The 23,816-nt window shown below is 36.6% G+C and overlaps 1 protein-coding gene across 2 annotated transcripts in view; it reads left to right on the forward strand.

The window, feature by feature from the left end:
* The window catches only part of bib (MIP channel family protein big brain), a 309,773-nt gene extending 286,564 nt beyond the window's left edge, over positions 1-23,209 (forward strand). For both annotated transcript variants that reach the window (XM_076211408.1, XM_076211418.1), the window contains 3 exons: positions 7,319-7,427; positions 20,821-20,964; positions 21,331-23,209. In XM_076211408.1, the coding sequence (XP_076067523.1) occupies positions 7,319-7,427; positions 20,821-20,964; positions 21,331-21,968 (891 nt within the window). In that variant the 3' untranslated portion in view covers positions 21,969-23,209. The remainder of the gene's footprint in view (positions 1-7,318; positions 7,428-20,820; positions 20,965-21,330) is intronic.
* Positions 23,210-23,816: the final 607 nt, after the last annotated feature.

A 23,816-nucleotide genomic window follows, 5' to 3' on the forward strand; every position in this document is an offset into this window, starting at 1 on the left:
AATGAGAAATTGAAGAAGAATAGTAATGAAAACAGTGAGAAAATAGCTACAGAAGCTAAAAATTGGAGAATAACTCAAGAAGGGAATAAGGTTTCATTCACTGACATAGTCAAACAGCAATTGAAAGAACATAATGAAGACTCAGTTATTAAAGTGATGAGACAGAAGGAGAATATAGTAAGAGAATTAGCTGACAAAAAGAAATGTATAATTATATTAGGAATGGAAGAGAAACATAACCCAGATAGAACCGCAAGAATCAAGGAGGAAAATGAAAGGGTAAGCAGTTTATTAAAATTAGTCCAGGAAGATGAACCAGAAATTATAAAGGAAATTGAGGAAAAATTCAGACTCGGAAAATATAGTACAGATAAGACCAGACCAATTAAGATTAAATTCAGGTCACAAACAACGGCAGAGAAAATTCTATCCAAGACAGGGAAACTAGCAACAAATGATCAATATAAAAAGGTATGGATAAAAAGAGAAATGAATAAGGAGGAAAGAGAGGCAGAAAAGCAGAAAAGAATTGAAGCTAAGGCAAAAAACGAGGAAAGAACGGAGTCAGAGAAAGAGAGATTCTATTGGAGAGTAGTGAACATGAAAATAAAGCAGTTCGACATACTAAAGAAAAACATAAGGGAAACAGAGAACACAATGGAAGTGGCAGAAAACTAAGAGTGTCTTACACAAATATAGATGGATTGATAACAGGATTGAATGAACTGAATGATTATTTGAAAGAAAAAGAACCGGACATAATGGGAATTGTAGAAACAAAATTAAAAGGCCCACTACCACCCAACAGTGTAGGACATGATACATACAATTATTGGATTAGAAACAGAGAGAAAAAACAAGGGGGTGGAGTTATGTTCCTGACAAAGAAGGATATAAACGTGAAAGGTGTCATATATGGAAAGAATACAGTAGAGATGATTATGATAGAAGTGGAAGACCGAGATAAGAAGAGCAGAAAATTTGTGATCAACTATGTGCCTCCGAAAACAGCCTCATGGGAGGAGAATGAACATAAAAGTATGTTAGAGGACACAAAGATAGCATTAACTAAAATAATGGAAGACGGAGGAAGAATAGTTATGATGGGCGACTTTAATTGCAAAGAAATCTGCTGGGAAGAAATGACAGTAAAGAGTGGTGATGACTCATGGGGAAATGCTCTACTTGAGATGATTACTGACCATTCAATGACACAATGGATACAAGAGAACACTAGGTATAGAAATGAAGAAGAACCATCGAGGCTAGACTTAATAATTACATCTGAACCTAGAATAGTGGACAAGATTGAATATAAAACACCAATAGGTAAAAGTGACCACATATTGATTGAACTGGAACTTAATGAAGAAAAATATATGAAAAGAAATGAACAATATAGAAAAGGAAGAATGATGTATGAAAAAACAAACTTTGATAAAATAAGAGAATTCTTCCAACAAGAAAACTGGGAAGAAATATACAAAGAAGAAACATCAGTGGAAGAGAAATGGAATATTTTGACAAAAATTTACAAAGAAGGAGTGGAAAAGTATGTCCCAAGACAAAAACAAGAAAAAGAATATGTAAAATGCTGGTACAACAAAAGTTGTAGGGAGTTAAAAGACAAAAGAGACAAAGCCTGGACCGGATGGAAAAAAGACAGAAGACCTGAAAAATGGAAAATATATACTGGTTATAGAAATGAATATGTACAAAAGTGCAGAGAGGAAAAAAGAAAATATGAAAAAGATGTTATAGAAAAGTGTAAAGATCAACCAAAACTATTCTACAGATTTGTAAACAATAAACTGAAAAACAAACAAGACTTGGAGAAATTAAGACAAGGGGGAGTTGAATACACTGAGGAAATGGAAATGGCAGAAATTATGAACAAACATTTTAAATCAGTGTTTACAAGGGAAAATATACAACCTGAAGAGATTGAGTGGAAGGAAAAAGTCCCCCCTATGGAAGAAATAGAAGTAACGAAGAATGAAATATTGACACACTTGGGTAATTTTGATGTCAGAAAATCGCATGGGCCAGATGAAATAGCAAACTGGATTCTGAAAGAATGTAGGAATGAACTGGCAGACAAAATACATAGCATAATAAGCAGTTCCTTAAAAGAAGGAAAAGTTCCAGAAGAATGGAAAAAAGCAAATATAGTACCTATATATAAAGGAGGAAATAAAGAAGAACCTACCAACTATAGACCAGTCTCTCTAACAAGTACAATAGCAAAAATATGTGAAAGAATTATCAAAAGTAGATGGGTAAAATACTTGGAAAAAAACAACGTACTAAATCCAAGGCAATTTGGATTCAGACAAGGACGATCATGCGTCACCAATTTAATATGTTTCTATTCAAGGCTAATAGATATAATACAAGAAAGAGATGGATGGGCTGATTGTGCATTTCTAGACCTAAAAAAAGCTTTTGACAAAGTACCACATAAGAAGTTGCTTAAGAAATTAGAATATGAAGGAGGAATACAAGGTAAATTGCTAAATTGGATGGAAGACTTTTTGCAAGAAAGAAAAATGCGAGTAGTGATAAGAGATCAGCACTCAAAATGGAATGAAGTAATAAGCGGTGTCCCGCAGGGAACAGTTCTGGCCCCAATAATGTTTGCTATATATATTAATGATATGGATGAAGGAATTGAAAGCTATATGAGCTTCTTTGCAGATGATGCAAAATTACTGAAAAGAGTGAAAACTGAAGAAGATTGTGAATCACTACAGAGAGATCTAAATAAAGTACAAGAATGGAGTAGGAAGTGGGAGATGGAGTTCAATACAAAAAAGTGTAGTATAATGGAATTTGGAAAAAGCAAAAACAGAATAACAGGATCATATAATTTGGGAGAAGAAGGAATAAAAAGAGTAGAAAATGAGAGGGACCTGGGAGTCATTGTTATGAATAATATGTCACCTGAGAAACATATAAATAAGATTTTTGGAGAAACTTATAATTTAATAAGAACAATCAAAGTGGCATTTACATACCTGGATGAAGAAATGGTGAGGAAAATCCTAGTCACCCTGATAAGACCAAGATTGGAATATGCAGCAACGATATGGTCACCAAGTACAAAAAAATGTATAAAAAAACTTGAAAGAATACAAAGAGCAATTACTAAACTGGCACCAACACTCTCAAAACTATCATATGAAGAGAGACTACAAAAACTTAAACTACAGACACTAGAGCAAAGAAGAGAGAGAGGAGATTTGATAGCTATTTACAGAATCATGAAAGGCATAGAAATTACTGATAGAGAGAATCTGATAAAATGGGATGACAGAAATACAAGAGGACACGGAAAGAAAATAAAAAAAGACAACTATAGAAGAGATTTGAAAAAGAACAGCTTTCCTCACAGAGCAATAGACAGTTGGAACAAGTTAGATGAGAAAGTGGTGTGTGCAAAAACAATACATGAATTTAAAAATAGTTTAGATAAAATGAGATATGAAGACGGGACCTCACGAGCATAGCTCCCCTTCCCGTAAAATACAACTAGGTAAATACAACTAGGTAAATACATACCTGAAAAAGACAGCTTTCACTTCTGAGTGGTGGATGTATGGAACATACTAGACGAAACAATAGTGTGTGCAAAAACAATACAAGAATTTAATAAGAGAAAATTCTAAGATACGGCGACATACAGAGACGAAATACACGAGCGTAGCTCCTCTTCCCGTAAGATACTAGGTAAAACTCGTACACACATAAATTATCGCGCACTAAGCAGAATACGTTTGTCATGCACAGAAAACGGTAAATGAAGAGCTGACTCAGTGAGAGATTATTTTATTATTATTTCTTAATATAATAAGGATGCCTCACATACCAAATCGCCTCTTGTGGTCATATTTTCTCTATTAGAACATGGATAACTTCAGTATTCCACTCAGTCACAGCGAAAAGTGTAGATACCAAGCAAATTGTTAGAAGAGTTTTCGTACGTAAAAAATCGAGCATTTTTACATTGCAGCGGTAGTCAAACGACTGTTTGATTATTGCCACAATATACATTCCATAAATATATATATATATATATATATATATCAAGATAATTTTAAAATATTGAATAACTTATCTCTTATTACTGAATCAGTTGTACATATTTTTCAAAGATGTCGTAAATATGAATACTGGTAACATCTTCAGTTTGTCTCCCTCGGATCTCTTCCAAGTTATGGACAAACAGTATTTGGGTTGGGCGTCCCTACGCTTGGGTTCCAACCCAAATCCTCCAGCCTTGGACGAAATCCATCTGAATTGTTGGAATTCAACCCATCCGTTGACTAGTGTAACCGTAACTTTACTAGTGGAGTTCCCCAGGGCTCTGTTTTGGGTCCCTTATTGTTCTTTGTGTATAAAAACGACTTGGAAAATAGGATTAGTAGTGATGTTAGTAAGTTTGCGGACGACACTAAAATAAGACCCCAAATCAGGTCAGCAGAAGACGCCGGGATACTGCAGGAAGATCTTGACAAATTGTTCACATGGTCGGTGTACTGGCAAATGGACTTCAATATCTCAAAGTGCAGTGTGATAAACCTTGGTTTACACAACCCAGAAAGTAGATATAGCTTAGATAACACTCTAAAGAAAACTGAGTGCGAGAAAGACTCGGGAATTCTAGTGAGTCCTGACCTTAAATTCAGGAAACTGCATTAGCGCCAGGAGTAGAGCTAACAGAACATTAGATTTCATTGCTAGGACGGTTACGAATAGAAGTGCAAAGGTAATTATCAAACTCTATCTAGCGTTAGTTAGACCCCATTCTTGACTATGCGGTACAGTTTTGGTTTCCGTCCTATAGATCAGATATAAATTCACTAGAATCAGTACAGAGGAGAATGACCAAAATGATACATGGGCTCAGAAATTTACCTTACGAGGACAGACCTAGACATCTTAATTTGCACTCTAGAAAGATGCAGAATGCGGAGTGATCAAAAAGATGTGTTCAAGTGGATCAAGGGCTTTAACAACGGTTATGTAGACAAGATGATAATATTAAGACAACATGGCAGGAACCTGCAGAAATAGATTTAAATTGGACAAATTTAGATTTAAGAAGGAGGTAGGCAATAACTGGTTTACTAATAGGGTGGTCAACGAATGGAATAGACTTAGTAACCATATAGTGAGCACTGAAACTATCGGTTGTTTTAAGAAACCGTTAGACAACTTTATGGATGGAGATGATAGGTGGTAATGGATATGGAACTGCCTAGTGTAGGGCTTATGGTCTCTTGTAGTCTCCTTCATTCTTATGATCTTATAAATAGGTTTGGGAAAATACAAAGAGTAGCGACAAAATTGGTTCCCAGCCTTGAAGCTGTACCAGGAGTGAATTGAAACCTACTGTCATGAAAAGGAACAGGAAAAGGCGACTTAATTGCAATTTTCGGGTCACTGAATGGAGTGGACAGAACTGACCGTGAAAATTTCTTGGTTTTAGGAGAGGGCATTACGAGGCCGTGAGAACAAATAAAAATATATATATATATATAAATAGATAAGTAAAATAAAGATAATGACTTGTCCAAAGGACATGAAAAAATAGTTTTCCGTACTGTGTCAGCATTGGAATAGCCTAAATAATGATATAGCCCAAACTAGAATCGTAAGTAATTAAGTAAAAAGTAAATCGATGGGGAATTATAAAAAGGACCTGAAGGTAGCTCTTGGTATGCGACGGGGAGAAGTCACAAAATAATTGGGAACAATGAGAAATATATCTGAAAACTATCAAGAAATAATTTTCCATGTAGATACGGAAACACTTGTTTCACACTTGTGAAACAGAATAAACTAGGGAATATTCTAAATTAAAACCGTAAACGAGTGACTAAGTTTGATAATAAACAAATAATGTACGCACGCACAGTGGCGAGGCGACGAAGCGATGACGACTCATGGGACAACGGTTTTTCTTCGACGTATTTTTGTTTGTATTATTATTGTTATTATCTATTCATTATCTTATTTTTGTCCAAGCTCCGAATTATTTATATATTCATTCTTACATTCATTTATTCATTTATAGTGTGGATGGTGGTGTACAGGGTGACCAGATTGTGAAAACTGGAATACGGGACACCTAAATTGAGAGGTATATGGACAATGTGTACCGGATATGTGAAGCGTACAAAACAAGCTGGCAGCTTCAGTACCAGCTTCATTGACTTGTAGTTTTTTCCACTTGCTTTAAAGGGGTGTGCCCATTGTATATTTTATTTCAAGCCGTGTTGGCAGATCCGCTCGATGCTCATATATATATATATATATATATATATATATATATATATATATATATATATATATATGTATATATATATACACACACAATTTCAATCAGATATTGTTCCTTTCGAATTAATATACCTGTAAAATGTAAAATTTCCTCAAATTTTCATGCGAAGTGTTTAAATTCTTGAAAATACGGGACAAAACGCCTCCCGGGGAGGGTCGACACAGGACGCGAGACAAATGCTTAAATACGGGATGTCTGGGCACCCTGGTGGTGTAATCGGAAGCGTGCTGGTCTCGTATTCACTTAGTTGTGGGTCTGACTCACGTACTCCTCTCAGATTCCAAGCAGTGACTGTTACCTGCCCCAATAGTCCAAATGAGTAATAGGGCAAAGGTGGCGGCTTCGGCCGCATTTACACGCCTTTTGGCGTAGGCTCATCACCACCACCACCACCTGTGGGAAGGTTGTTTCATTTAATGTTTTAGACAGTAAAGGGTTCCTTATTATGTGCATAGCTTCTCATGTTTCAGCATTAAAAATCGATCTGCCAGGTTGTGTCTCATAATGATACAATACTGGCATCAGTCATGTGTTGCCTGAAGTTTCTCTGAAGTCGCAGTCAGCAACAAAAGGCCACGAGCCCTTCTATATATCTCTCTGGAAAGAAAGATATGTTGGACTGTTCTCAGTCTTGTCCAAATGTGAAGCGGTTTCCATGCACAGTAATTGGCTACTAGAAGGGGAAGAACAGTTTTAATTTGTCAACTGTCATGATGTGAAAAAGTGGTAGAAGAATAGTGAAAATTGATAGACCTCAACCCCAGTCTTCAGGCTGAGTTAGCCTGAGATGTAAACTTCTCGGGTATCAAGTTCCACAAGACCATCTGATATGTAGGGGCATATTATTAGTCCCCAGGTGCTAATATTTATCAACATATATAATGAGCATAGCAAAAAATCTTAGTATTGCTGTGATTATGAATTATCATTTGCTATGATGTGTAGAATAATAAATTATTTCTTATTTTACAGGTATACTGGGTGGCTCCTCTCTTAGGTGGAACCACAGCAGGCCTGATCTACGAATACATATTCAACCCTCATCGTGCTCCTAGGTCAAGAAGGGACTCTACTGATGGAGGTAGGACTTTATGAGTTACTGATATGCAAGAAGCTTAATATATGTTCCTCATTTCTTTTTTCTTTTTCTATTTTTGTAGTAGTTGTAGAAATAGTAGTGTTATATGATGCTTTTGTCAATTTAAGACTGGAGCCACTGATATTGGGTATCACAGGCAGCTTTATTGGAATGAGGATTTTTTTTTTAATGCTAAAGAAGAAATAAGGAGAAAACTTTTAAGCCAAAAACCTTTAAAATTATTTATATCACATACATAGATAATTTCAGTTTCAAATAATAGTATAATTTTAAGAGATATGGAAATGGTTCCTAAAAGGTTTCTGTGATAATAACTTGCCTTGAATTTCACCGATTGGAAACCACCAGCTCAGTGGTGTGCACAGGATGGGGTGGGGGTGGGGAGTGGCAAAGGGACAATGGCCCTGGGCATCTGATCAGATCATTTGGGTAAAAGAACTTAATAAATTTGGTTGGTTTATATTTAGATAAAATAGTGTTTATTTTATGTTTCATCTGTGTTTACATATTCAGAATATCTTCTTTTCTAATGATATTTCTCAATACTAGGCCCTATAACTGAATCTGTGGGGCATACAATCAGTGAGTAGGCCATGGGCATCACCAGGCCTCTGCACACCACTGGAGCAGCTCCACAGTGAATAGCAACATTTCTCAGGCCCTCTCATAAGTCTCTTTGGGAAAAAACAGGTTATACTGTTTTAGTAGTAGTAGGAAGAAGGGAACAATTGCAGGTTGTGAGCTCTCCTAATGTGAAAAGGTGGATGAAATATAATTGAATTTTATGGAGATATTGGACCTGGTCTGGAGGCCAAGTACCTCTTGGGACTGCACTTCTAGATGAAGGTGAGGGGCTTGATAGGTTTTAAAGATGGGCAGCAATGGAAATCTCTCTGCTGTCATCTTGCAGGATCATTAGTGAATACCCATCACTGGTCCCCCGAGAATATCTATTCATGATATTTATTAAAATGTTTATTGGCTTTCTGGATGAGATATTGTTTCAGTGACAGGCATGGCTGATGTGATGGGAAACTGATACTCGGTGATTATGATACTAATTGTAAAATCTGTCAATACTAACCACCATTTACAAATTTTTATAGGTAAGAATGAGACAGTCTGGTGATCTTCTGCTCTTTGATAAGTCTGCTATAAGCTTTACAAAATCCAAGTCATATTTGCAGTCCTATTTCTTCATGGTAATTGGTACAGTAATTCAAATTGCCTGGTAGTGTAGAGGTGGCTCCAGTTCCATGTAAAATATTTTATTATTGTTTTTATACTATCTGGCATGTCAGTGATTACTGTATTAACACATAATTATAAGTACTGTATCGTAATCCAGTTTTACATTCTTTCAGCCTAATGCATTGTAATAAATTGTACATAATACTGCCATTAAGCAGTAGCTACACTGGGTACATTACACCCAAGTAAAGAAATTTTCTTTTCCATTTGCTATGAATTTAAACTTTCCTTATATTTGGTTAATTATCAGTTCCATTCATTAAAACAGGTTCACTCTTTCAAAGCAAAAATTTACAATATGTAGTAAATTTTGCATTTATCATGTATCTTCCTCATTTTTATGAGGCAGGCTCAGTATTTACTCAATTGCATTTAACTAATTATAATATTCAGGAGTGGAGCTGTACTTGTTGGGGTTCCATCTCTGTATGTCCATGTATCAAACTCTGCTCTGAATTAATTTATGTTGTCCACCAGGATTGCTTCTTTGTCCAGTTTCTTCCACTAATTAATGCACCTATGCATAAAACTTTATTCATACATACATACCAAAGGCTCTTTCCCCCTTTACCAGGGAGGTAGCCAAAGTCAAAAAGCATAATTCCACTCCTACCCATTCCACTCCAATCCACCACCCCTCCCTCCCTCTCAATTTGGCTCCTTGCCCATCATCCTGGATCAAAAGCAATGCAGCAAGACATAGCACATCCACAGCAAGGCCACTCAATTTAATTAGTGACACCCCCTCCCATCCCCTTATACAGAAACATTGAAGACCGGGGAGAAAACCCATTGGACTGTGTCAAAATATCATTAACACATAACCACTCCCTAACCCCCCCCACCCACTCCCTTTTATTCATCAGAGTATCATCCATACATAACCATTCTCCACTCACCCCTATCTTCTGCCTTCTCCCTTCCTTTCTCAACAGACATGTCTCTCTTGCTTAATGCCCCTTTCACCCTATCCCCATCTCATCCTCAGTCACTCCTTCATGCTCACTCCATCAACCTCTCCTTCCATACTTCTTCACTCATTCTTTCCATCTGTCCAAACCATCCTATTACTCTTTTATTAACATTCTCTCCCATCTTTTTTTTCAGTATTGTTGATATTTTCATTCCATGATAATAGATCCTCTGTACCAGGTTTTCACATACCTTTCACAGTTCTAATGACAATCATGTCACCTCGTTCTCTTCTCTTTTCCAGTGTGGGCAGTCCCAGTTTATCAATGTCTTACTTCATACATTTTGTCAGGCAGGCTAGGGTTCATTTTAGTTGCTGTGCTTTGTATTTTGTTTTCTTGTATCTTCCTCTTTGTGTGGAGATTACACTGCTACTATGTATTCCAGACTGGGACTACTAAGATTTTCACTAAGTTCTTTTCATATCTTCATCAGTATAGTGAAATAACACTCTTGTGTTCATCAGTAGTATATGCCTGTCTTGCTATTCCATTAACATGTTTTTCTGGCAAAAAGTCATCCATAACTAAGACTTCAAGATCCTTTTCCTCCTTTGCTTTGCTAGTCAGCTCTATTTTTTTTATTATAGTGTTTACCATAATTGGGATTAGAGAAACATCTCTTGATTTGTGGATTGGGTGATATCTTTAGCATATAAACTATCTGGATTTATATATATAATATATTTATTTATTTTATTTATTTTTATTTTTTTCTTCCATCATCATCATCATCATCAGTTGATCTGTTGCCCCAGGTCTCTCTTGCAGGAGATCCACTCGGCAGGTCCATATGTCTTGGGGAAGAAATATTGTGTAGTCTAGGAATTTTTAGTGTTTGGGCATTGTTGAATGATGTGTTCAGTGTCTACTATGTGGATTTTGCATCTAGGGCAGTATGATTCTGTGGCCAGACTTTGTGTTGAAATCTTAGAGCTGGATGATGTCATGAATGCAAGTGTGCCAGTATAGTTCTTATTTCTCTTGAGGGATTTTTTTGTAGGGTTGATGTCTGGAGGATTTTGGTGGTCTGCCTTGTAGAGTTTGTTAGTTACCTGGGTGTGAATGTGTTTTCATGTAGGTGTATAGTGTGGTATAAATGGTAAGTAGTTATATATACATTTTTTGAGATGATTTTAATCATTGTCCAAGATGTCTTCACTTTACATCATTCAATCCAATCCCAAGACAGGATAAATAGCATTTTCCATTCTTCCATCATCAGAAGTAGTGGTGTTATAATGTAAATTGCTGGTTGGCCATTTATGAATCAAGGGAAACTGAATTGTAACTTGGCCTTTGGTGAAACGGGAAGGAAATTTATTTAGTACATCAGATATGATGTCACCTATTGGTGCAAGAATGATGTTAAGGACGTTGGTCCGCTTCAGACACTATTTCTTTTTTTTTTTTTTTTTTTTTTTTTTTTACTGAAAGTCATGCTTATCATTGTAGTCATTCTGACCAAGCTTCATTGAAGTTTGTGTATAGATGCTGTACTTACACAATAAAAACCTTATTTTATTATGCAAAAATAATCATTCAAACCAATTACAAATCCCTAACTATTTGGTCATATGCTTTGGCTTTTCTTTTTTTAAGAAATTATTGGGTATGGTATCAACATGCTAGATGTATAGGTTCAGTGGTTATTTTTTGTTTTACTGATATATTTACCCCCACAGAATTTTTTAACTGTTTATAACATAAATCCTTCTAGAAATTCCAATGTTCAACACCTCATAATAAACTGCACTCAGAATGTAGAACAAAGTGTCAGTTTTTAAATAAAAAATAATTGTGAAAATAGACCAAATTTTTTTAGAGTAGTGGTACTTTGAATGACATTATTTTAGGAGAAAAAATTGAGAAAATGGGCTTTAAAGTTTACTTTGAGGTTTTTACACTCCAGACATCAATTTAATGGGTGTGACTGGTGAAATATGTAGATAGATTATTTGATAACTCATTATTCAAGTAAATCAGGGCATTCAAAGTGTTTGTAAAGGCAGAAATAGGTAACCATTCACTGGGAAAAGGCTACCAATCTCTCTCCTCTCTCCTCTTCATGCTTCCTCTCTTATGCCTCATTTTCTCTCCTTTGCTCCAGCCCTCCTCTGTTTTAATGACCTAGGCATTTTGAACACTTGTAAGTGTTTGTAGGTTATAGAAAACCAAGAGTAAGCAAAGAAAATGTAATGCATAGCAAATGTCAACACAACCACATGGACCATGCGTGCGTCCCTATTCACATTGTGGCAGGAACTGATTCACTCTCCCTCCTCTCTCTCTCTCACACACAGAGTTGCTGTCAAATTCATTATCTAAAAGGACAAAGTAAAAAAAGCCATAGTCAAAACAATAACCAGCTTATACATAGTCATGTGTTCTAATGTCAGGGTTGCCAGCATGCAATATTTATATTGAAATGATAATTATTCATAGTAAAAATCACCATATAAGTTCAAAATTTTGAAATGTTGTTGCCAACACTTAAACTATTTTTCACCAAGTTTTCAATTTTTTTCATAATTTTTCATTTTTTACCTCTGTAAAGTGGACTGATGTCCTTAATTGAATGAGGGAACATGAAAAGGACTTGCCACACAAGCTTGTGGCACAGAAAACTCAGATGTCTTAGGAAGACATAAACAAGGAAGAACAATGCACACCCTTATTGAGAGAAAAACTACTCATAGAGAAGAAGTGTATACAGTTGACCATCTCACTGAAACATTAGTCAGAAAATAAACATACTGTGAGTATTATTAATGGGACCAAATTGCATAAAAAGGTTCTAAACATGAAAGAACCCAAGGTGAATTTCAAATTATTCTGTGTGTAGGAACTACAAGGTTTAGGAGCACATGGCTACCATAGTCCTATCAATGAGAACCAGAATGAAAATATGTTACTATAGGTGTTCATCTTTGAAAATATTTTTGTAATGTTATTGTTTACTTATCAATTATTATTATTATTTATTTTGTTTTATTTTATTTATTTATTTATATATATATTTTTTGTCTTGGGGGATTCAAAATGGTCATGAGGTATATGCATTTGGAAATGGATGCAAAGAAGAGATTATATAGAGGGGTGATTGTGCTAATGACACTGTATGGGATGGAGACTTGGAATTTAAGAGAAATTTAAATATATTTGAGATGAAATGTCTGAAAGGTATGGTAGGGGTCACAAGGTTAGATAGAGTGAGAAACAAAGAGGTGAGGAAGAGAGTGGGGATGGAAAAAGAGATAACAGATAGGACTGATAAAAAAGTATTGGCATGGTTTGGACACATGGAAAGAATGAGTGAAGAAAGATTAGTGGAAGAGGTGTGGATGGAGTGAACTTGAGAGGATGACCGAGGATGAGATGGATGGATGGGGTGAAAGGGGCTTTGAGTTAGAGAGGAATGTATGTTGCGCAAGAAAGGGAGAAGGCAGGAGATAGGGGTAAATGGAGAATGGCTGTGTATGGATGATACTGTGATGCAAGGATGGGTGAGAGCAGGGGATGGAAGGGAGTAGGGAGTGGTTATGTGTGAAGAATATTTTGACACAACCTGAAGAGATTTCTCTCAGTCTTCTCTTTTTCTGCTTGAGGAGATAGAGAGAGGGGGGTCAATGAGTAAGTGAAGCAGCCTTGCTGTGGATACACTTGTGTCTTGCTGCATTGCCTCTGACCCAGGGCAGTTGGCAGGATATGAAGATGACTTGTCATCCATGAGGAGCTAAGATGAGAGGCAGGAAAGGGTGGTGGATGGGAGTGGAATTGGTGGAAGTGAGTGCATGCCTTTTGATTTGGTTACCTCCCTTACAAGAGGGAAAAAGCCCTTGCTAAATAGATAGAGATTTTCTCTCTCTCCATATTAAAAGTAATGGATATGATGTTAGGATCTTCAAAATGAATACTTCATAAAGTTCTCAGGAAAAGTAGAAGTTCTCCATGCAAAGTTTCATGTTTCTTCAAAATGAATACTTCATAAAGTTCTCAGGAAAAGTAGAAGTTCTCCATGCAATGTTTCATCTCTCAGAATATAAATGGAGCTCAGAAGAATAGAGTCAAATTAACCAGGATACGACTGATCAGTCAGTTAATCTGTTGCCCCCATATCTCTGGTGCTGGAGACTTGCAATCACAATGAATCAGGCCAGTGTCACTAAGTTGGGTCATAGGTCACTTGGTGAAGATATTTTGTGGAATTGCCTGAAGGGAATGAGTGTATGGCAGTGTGAGATACTGTGTTATGTGGGGTCTGATTGCATGTGAAACATTTGAAACAATACAAAATATTTTGGGAGTTACTTGTCCATGGAAATATCATAGGTTATGGTATATTGCATGTGGGAGTATAGTATTTAGTCAAATTCAAATTTCATGATGTATGACCATCAACTCTTTCAATATGGTAATACAATAGAAGTCCTCTCTCTCAGTGTCCTTGGGACCAAGTATGTGCCAAATTGTTTGATTTTCTGAAATTTTGGAATTCTCAAGAAATGTGAATATTTTAAACAATAAGTAATGAGTAATTAGTATGCAACATGTTTCTTTTACTTATCAATTTAAAGAAAATTCATATTAACTTGAATGAAGGTGTTTTTATGGTGTATGGAAAATCTTGAACAGGGCTCTTGCTGGTATGGGTAAGTGCACAGTACTCCAGACACATGACAGGTCACAGACATAGACCTGTAAACAAAGAATGAATGCATTCTAGTTTTTTTTTTTTTTTTTTTTTTTTTTTTTTTTTATCATCCTTACACAGTACTGTAAGTATGTGATAAGCTATTTATCTATTAATATAGCAAAGGCTTTTTCCCCCTTACAAGGGTAGTAGCTAAGTCAAAAGGCACATATCCACTCCCACCCAACTTGCTTATCAAATATTAATATTATAATATTTGGTAATCAACATGTGGTATCTTATGTCACAAAAGATCCTAAGACTCCTATGTGCATAAAGTGGGTGGACATTTGAACTTAGTGTAGACTTCCACAGGGACTCTGTGTGGCATATACAGCTTACAATGAATGAATGTATAATTTTATAGCATGTGTTATTTACATTTCAGTATACATAAATGTATTCAATAAATAACATACTGACACAGCTAGCCAGTGAGCCTAATGGGAGGAGTTATGTAAATGAATCGCATCTGTTGCCCCTGGTCTCTCTTGCATAAGACATGTGGCTTTCAGGTATCCAGCAACAGCCTTTGGGAGTTATGTCTGTGATGTCACTACAGACAAGTGTCCTGACTAAATTGACAAAATAGGTGCTCTGTTCAAAACTGCTATGCCTTGCTACCTCTCAAAAAAATCCATGGAATGGTATTATTTTGAAAAAAAAAAACATAAAATTGGATTTTCCAAACCAGCGGATTCCGAAAGAATGGGCTTTTATTGTACCCCATACTTATATTCAGACTGATGGTAGATAATGCAAAAATTGGTGAAGTTAACATATGCTGACCAAGTTTCAGAGTTACATATTTTATTCTGGGTAATCAAATGATTGTATTTAGCTGAGATGGCAGCTACCTGCATGAGGCGGTTCATTGTGGACATTAGAGAGAGCCATCTTCCTGCTGCCCATTTTCAGACACCTTCAACTTCCTCATTTCTATTTGTAGGTGCAACCCAGACCCAAGATCTCTTTCAGTTTTATCAGTTCTGTATTTCATCCACCTTTAAACATGAGGGCTGACAACTGGCTCCCCTTCTTCTAGTACTTTCAGTTGGTGACATAGGAACAGTTTCACATTGATATAATACAGGCATCAGTCCAAAGTCCTTGAGAGAACTTAAAGAGGAACTGAGGACCATTGCCAGTTGCATTAGGGCAATGGGTCTCAAAAGAGCAACTGAGAGAACCATCTTCCTGCTGCCCATTTTCAAACAGCTTCAACTTCCTCACTTCTATTTGGAGGTGCAACCCAGACCTAAGATCTCTTTCAGTTTTATCAGTTCTGTATTTCATCCACCTTTAAACATGAGGGCTGACAACTGGCTCCCTTTCTTCTAGTACTTTCAGCTGGTGACATAGGAACAGTCTCACATTAATATAATACAGGCATCAGTCCAAAGTCCTTGAGAGAATTTATAGAGGTACTGAGGACCATTGCCAGTTGCATTAGAGCAATGGGTCTCAAAAGAGCGATTGAAAGGCTTAAGGGTTTTATATCAGTTAACTCCTTCAACATGGTGATGCCCTTTCTATATTTAATTATGGCTAATGCTAGATGATTTTATTTCAGCTAAGGAGGCACTCCAAGGGAGGTAGCCAAAGTCAATCTACTCCCACCCACTTCACCCACACACACTCCACTCCATTCACCATCCCTCCCTCCCTCTTTTCTTGGCTCCTCCTGGATGATGAGTCATCCCTATATCTCGCCCAATGCTCTAGGTCAGAAGCAATGCAGCAAGCCACAGCACATCCACAGCAAGGTCGCTTCATTTAATCAGCAACCCCCACCTCTCCATCCCCTCATGCAGAAAAAGAGAAGGTGGGGAGAAATCCCTTTGTGCTGCAACAAAATATAATTCACACATACTCCCTCACCCCCCTCATCCCCACCCATTCCCCTCCATGCATCACAGCATCATCCATACACAGCCATTTTCCACTCACCCCCTATCTTCTGTCTTCTTCTTCTATATTGAATATAACATATTAATGATAAGTTTCACTGACTGAAAATACATAGCCCCATAGTAAAAAAGTGGACAGTTTCTGGGTGTCAGATCCCCTTTTGAGAAAAAGTAGAGGTAGGGGAAAGAGACAATGTTGATAGAGAAGGATCTTGGGCCTAGTCTAGTGACATTGTGACCTGAAGCTGTTGATGAGGATTGAAAACAACCGATGTAGGTATCACAGAATCATCACAGGCAGGTACCCATCATTGGTTACAGTAATGATGAAAAGGTAATGTAAACTATGAAAATAATTGTTGCCTTGAATTTCACTGACTGGAAACTCAGATCCCAATAGCAGCTGGTACAGATCTTTGGTCCTCCCATAAATATCTCTAGCAAGAAACATTGGGCTGCTGTCTGTGTTGTATTTACCTAATTCTACTATACAGGAAACAAGCAGTGCTTGTTGGAGTCTCTTAGTTTTGAATTATCACACTTGATTTAAAATCCATGTATGGTTCTAGCTTGGGGTATATTACCCATTTCTCTGTCATGAGCTTGTAGTAGAAAGGAGAGGGTGGTAACCACTGGTTTTCAGCTCTCCTTATGTGAAGAGGTGGAAGAAATACAGTCAGACTTGACAGAGTCTGAGCCCAGTGTGTAAACTGAGTGTCAATCCTCTTTAGGGTGCACCTCTAGGTAGAGGTGAGGACATTTAAAGGTTTTGAAGATGAGCAGCAGGGTGGTGATTCAATCGGATGTCCATCTTGCAAGACTTCTACTTGCTTGCACCTCATCTTGGGAATATAAACAAAAATGAAAAGCGAATAAGGTTGATTGATTATCATGTGACAGAAGATAGGCCAGTACTGGTTTTGATTTGCTATTTTTAATAAGGTGATGTTTATGATTTGAATGATAATTTTTTGGAAGAAGTGAATAATTAAACAAAAGGTTTTTCATCATGACTGGGGAAATGGTTATTAATAAAAATTGGTTTATAGTTGTATGAATGATATAGGCCAGGAGATGAAAAACATCATAAAGTTAGTTATATACAGTAAGTTATAAAGGAGTTAAAAGGGTAGAAAGGATTTGAATAAGCTGTTGGAAACCAAGACAGCTGTAAAGAAAGAGTTAAAACTGGAATTGTAAGTACTCAGCTTATATTGATAGAACAGAACATGGAATTGAAGAGAGATGGACTGAAAGGATACCAAATGAATTATTGAGTTAAAAGTGAATTAGTTACTACTGTCATTGGGGTGTGAGTGTGTCAGTGAGCAGGTAAAATGCATTATTATGAAATGATAATGCTATGAGTAAACATTACACCAGTTTAGGTTTTTGAATGAAGAGATAATGAATGAGTCAGTTATACATGGTGTGACTGGTAAGGAAAGATTGAGCTTAAAGGTGATTGGCTGTGTTTCAGATAACGGCACTGAGTCGTATCCCCTGAACACAGTCGGACTGCCTCTTGGAGTAGGTGGTGGTGGTGGAGGAGGAGGAGGTGGTGGAGGGGGTGGAGGTAGTAGTGGAGGAAGTGGTCTTGTAAATTTTGGTGGCATGAGAGGTGGCAGAACCACTCCATCCAACCGGTTACTCTTTGATGACCAGCGTATTTGCCCCCCCACCAACACAAGCACTAATGCTGGTGGAGGCATAATCCCTCCCCGCCCCCCTTCTCGCCTTCCACCCCCTGTGTCGCAGTACCACGTCCAGTATGAGTCGGACTATGATGCCAACCTGTACCACGCCTACCCGCCCAGCAACCTCGCGTAGGCAGGCAAGGTACTCCAGCCCACATGTTGCTGTGTGCTGCCACCTCACATTTCACACTTAAGCTTCCATGCAAGCCTTGTATACACTCACTCACATTAAAATAAACTGAAACCATGATTTTCTTATGTCTGGTTCACTTTACATGTTACATAGATGATTTTAAGGACAATCATTTTCCAAAGATCTAGAATGTTGAAGAGAATTTACAGTATTTTCAGAATTCTGTTGTATAAAAATATCATAAATACCTTGGTCATTTTGACATAGTATTTGTATCTCAGATACTATTATATGCCAGAACAATGTTTATAAAATTCATGTGAAGATGGACTTGAAATTGTTGATTTAATTAGTATTAGTAATAAATCTGAATTGGACTTTTTCAGCCTGAATAAATTTTTTATATGGAATATTTAGATAGAACTAATTTGAATTCAGAATTAAATATAGATTGTAAAATTCATCTGCTAAATGCAAAAACATTTATGAGTAATGCAGTCCATTAATTTTTATGAACCAGGACATAGAAGACAAAAGAATAACTTGTTGCTGTTTGATGTATCATCACACCAGAGTAGAATCACATTCTTCACATAATAACAATTAGGCTTCATGCAACACTGCTATCATACAAGACAATTGCTATTATGCTCAGATCTAACTTGACATTAAACATACATTGGCTACACCAACTGTGAGGCGTGCGTGCTAACTACAGTACTATATAACCAGTGCGTCTCACATGGGCAAGGCTTTTAGTACTTGCTTATGTTTGATGGAATAATTTGTGGCCATATTTGTTTGTACTAATTGGTTGCTGTCACTGCTTTAACTCTTGCACTTGTTGATGGGTTTGTAGCATTGGTTATATGCACCATTTCAGCTTTGTCCAACAAATTGAGACTGCAGTTTGATACCATGTTTGACCTAGTGGATTGCTATGGATCCTTCTTTGATACCACATGCAAGAAAAAGCGAATGTTGTATTAGTAAAGACTACCTTAACACCTTACTAACTGCAAAGAAAAAAGAAAAAAAAATTATCATATTTGATTTCTTTTCTCTTCTTTTTATTGAGGCTGAGATCATAACACCTTCCTAAGCCACACTCACAATGCAAGTACAGCTTTCCTTCTACATACACACTCAAATGATTCCAGCAATTTTTAACTGCATCAAATTTTACCTTGCTTGCCTGGAAATAGTCCTGTCCGTAAATTTATAATACTGCGTGTGTATGTATATGTATATATATATATATATATATATATATATATATATATATATATATATATATATATATATATATATATGTATACTTTTTATTTTATTTATTTATTTTTTCCTCTGTCTTTTTTTTTTTTTTTTTTTTTTTTTTTTTTTTTCTTTTCCTTGTTCCCTTTCTTTGGAAAGGACAGTCATGAACTGCCAATGCTAGAGGCATTGGCCCCTGTATTGCATATTGTTGTGGTTTGGTAGGTTTGGTCATATTTGTATTGTAAAGGTTTGATTGTGGTGTGGTTGTTTTGGTGATTAAGTTCCTAATTTTAGTTATTAGACTCATGATGGATTTTTGGGTAATTTGATTTAGAATTTTTGTTCGCTTTTGAAAAATGTTTTTGTATTTAGTAAACGCTCCTGATCAAGATAGTTTACTCACATGGATTGTGTGCATAAGGACATCTTTACAGTAGTTAGTAGCCCCAAATAATCTTAATCCAGCATTTCAGAATATTATATCTAACCCTGCTGAAATATATTTTGAGAAATTCTAACAACTCTTTGGAAAGTATGACACTATAGAACTGAGCTTTTCCTATAATTCCAATTAAAAAAGAAATCAACTGCCTTTCATGCTTCCAGTTTGTTCAACTGCACTAACAAATCAAGACTTAACCAGATTGGCTTGCTTAATACGATTACTTTATGGGATGAAAGTTGGATAGGACACAACTTAAGTCATTTTATTACCTTAGAATAGATAGATGTTCCAATGAAGTATTTTGTTGATACCATTGACATTAGCATTTAACATGATTGTACTTATTGAAACTGATTTTTTTTTCTTTTTTCTCTTTTCCTTTTATGAATGAATGAGTGCTAATCCACCTAGCTTGAATTCTTTCTAAAATGATAACAGAATTTTTGCACTTGTAAGTCATGATATATACTTTTCACCACTTACCTTTCCTGTGCACACATCACCTGCACTTGTGAGGAGCCAAGTTGCGTGTGTGCTCTATTACACGAGGCGTGTAGGAAGTGCCATTCGTCTTCAGCTTTGTTGTTGGGCTATATGTGTGAATCTGAATGTAAGTGTGTAATTGTTTGTGTGTATGTGCATATTTGTTTGATGCTTGTAAAATTAGGTGCACTGTATGATTTCCTTTTATGCACCTTATTGGTTTGATATTAAGCAGTAAACATGGGAGTTTGTATTTAAGATAATCACTAACCTTTAAATTGCTCTGTATCTCTTCTAAATCTTGTTATTAACATTTTGCTTAACTACATTTGTAACAGCTATATATTTTAGCTTTCTATGAATGAGCTAATTTTTACTTGTATCTTTAAGATCAAAGTAGTAATTTTTTTAAAGTTGCAAGTTTCTCTGTACATGAAACATAAGACTATATTTAACAAGATTTTAATTTTACTTAAAGTCTTGAAACTTTCATTTTCTTAATATACAAATGTCTTATATAATTACCTGGTTACAGACTCGTCGAGTGTGGGCAGTGAGGAAGATGCTTATGATGAGTGCTCCAAGCCACCCCCGCGCTATAATTACAATGCCCTCAGAGCCGCCCATCACTACGACCAATACCGTCCTGCCAACACCTCCACAACTGCATCCCCATTAGGTGAGCAGGCATAAGACAATGTCATGTAATAAAAAAGGATAATTATAGTAATTGTTCATGCTCATGTTGATCTGCCCATGGTCTCCTTGAGTAATAACAACAAAGCAATGAAGGAAATCAAAAGGAAGGAATTAATGCACTTCGGCATCTTAATGACTCTCCTCTCTCTCTACTGTGGAAGTGCTGTATCTTGCTGCATTGTCTCAGACCTGAGCAGTGGATGGGGACAGGGATGGCCCTTCATCCACAAGGAGCTAAGATGGAAGGGATAACAAATCCCTTAAATGAGGGAAAGGGCCTTTTATTATACATATGTTTTTTTCCCCCAAGGTTCAATATATGTTGAATATTTCTTTTCCTTTGCAGGTTACACAACAAGTGTGTATGGCCCAGCGGGTGCTGCCTCAGTGTACAGCACTCCCCCTTACAAATGTGATGGATCCTATGGTGTCAACAAAGATGAAATCTACTCAGGCTCTAAGAGTCTTTATGCCAAGTCTCCCCCTATGCCTCGTTCTGCCTCTTTGACACGTTCCCAGTCTGTGTATACCAAGCCACCACCACCTCGAACTGACAACTACATGCGCAACATTGGACAGACACAAAGCATTTACAACAAATCTCCTGGAGGATTCACTGCCTTGTCTCGAACAGACAGCATGTATGCAACCAAGAATAACCCTCGTCAGGAGATAGGATCTACCCTTTATGTTGCAAACAAACCCATGATTGTTAAGCCTGAACCTGTGTATGGGATATCTCAACCCCAGCCCCAGCATAACTCCTCTACCCTTCCCAAGCAGCAGCAGCAGCAGGACTCTGGTGACTCCTCTTATTCAACTTATCGTGGCAGCTACAGCTCTTCCCGTTCATCTGGTCCAATGCCTATGAGCCGTAATCGTGCAGATGCCCTTACACCAAACTCTGGCTTGTCAGGAGGACATTCAGAAATGCACACACCTAATTCCATTGCATCATACCATTCCCCAAATCCACAGTATTGACTGAAGTAAGCTAATCTCCATAAAAGTGGAGATGGCAACATCTGAAATGTATTAATTTTCTTCAGAAAAACGAATAATAATAATAATAATAATAATAATAATGATATTGTAATAGATTGAAAACTTCTAGAGTATTTTAAGTGTTTGAAAACTTCTGTACTAACTGGAAGATTGTGTCATCCTCGCTCATTTGTGCTGGTAATAATTTTAGTAGATTCATTGAAATATTTCCACACAAGTGAACTAGAGATGATGCATAGGGTGGGTAACATATATTTAGTTGGTTAATTGTTGAGGGCCATACCAAAGCTAATACAACCAATATACAGATTTCTGCATTGTGCACAATAACATAGGTGCAGAATTGCACTACTATTATCAGCAGGTTGCTGAATATGTGAAATATTTTGTCTTGTAACTGCAAGTAGAAACAAACCCCCCCCCTCCCAAGAACTATACACCACAGGCCCAAAAGTTTCCTATCACTTTCTGCTACCCAGCAGAAGAAAAAAATATATATATATATGAAAATAATACTTGTTTCAGTTTTGATTCTTTTTAAAGCATCTTTTTAAGTTTTTATCAATGGTTTTCATTTGTCTTGTACTACCTAACCAACCATCAGTGAGTGAATATATAACTCAAAGTCTGTGACCACAGTGGTATTTTGCTTTTATTTCTAATCATATGTTAGCAACCCTTTTCCACTTTTCAGTTGTTGAAACTCTTGTTGTAGATATATATATACTTGAGGAAAACTTCTTGTCTTTTCAGAGCTCAATTTAGCTCCATTTGTATGCACAGGGGCTTCATGCTCATTGTTTGGTTAGAGAGGCACAGGTTTTATAAAGATAAGCAAGTATCTTATCTTCCATGGCACAAGTCAATCAACCAGAGTTATACAGATCGCACAAGAAAGATAGGTTTTTACTGGCATTGACAAAATCTCATTGTGACAACTGATTTTGAAAGTGTTGGTTCTATGTAGAAATATTTTAAAGCCTCTTTGTATTGAGCAAGTCTTTCAGTGGATGCTGAATGTGGGAAACAACTCTGTGTTCATCAGCCTTTCAGTAAATGTTAATTGATTCACATAATAAGTGAGGTTCACTTAAACTTTATCCAACCAACCACTCCACAGGTATGGTCCTCATATTTGACTTGTTACAAACTTTCTGGGTGCATCAAATCTTTTATCGTAGTATAAAGATAGGGTAAGTATATTGGAAACTTAGTTCCAAGGAATCAATCTTTACATTCATGATTTAGTTACTCAGGGTCACTGAGGCAGAAGATAGGTAGGAGACATAATGCTTTCCTTTTCAAGTCCTTTCTAGTTCCAGGTTATCTCCTTGTTGAGAAGTGTAACTTCAAGAAATGGTTGCCACTCAACAAAATAAGATAACTTTTTCACCAGAGTATTGATTGCCTTAAGTTTAAGTTGTGATTAAAGTTGACACCATAGTTCATCAGTGTGAATGGTCGTGTATAATTCACCTGCAGAGTTTTTATTTTACTGATTTATCGAACAGGATTTCCTGTTTATAATGAACACAACTCCTGGAGTTACTGCTCATTGTATGTACATAAATCTGTAATGTTTTGGGCTCCCTGTAGAGCATTTATAGAACTGCAGCGGGGTCACTATTGTTGAACTGTATTTGCTTTAAATCTGAATAGATTTCTGAAGGACAAAAAGAGTAAATAAATCTGTGAACTACTTTTGCCCAAGTGTCGAGTACAGAAGTTGTATGTAAATCTTCCCCTGAAAGGGACCAGACATTGGTCCAGTACACATGAGGGGAAGACATCTAACAGGCTTCACAACCCTCCTGCTTCCAGAAGCAT

The sequence above is a fragment of the Oratosquilla oratoria genome, chromosome 2, assembly GCF_046742065.1.
Source record: "Oratosquilla oratoria isolate Oo_2021 chromosome 2, ASM4674206v1, whole genome shotgun sequence".
Lineage (NCBI taxonomy): Eukaryota > Metazoa > Arthropoda > Malacostraca > Stomatopoda > Squillidae > Oratosquilla > Oratosquilla oratoria.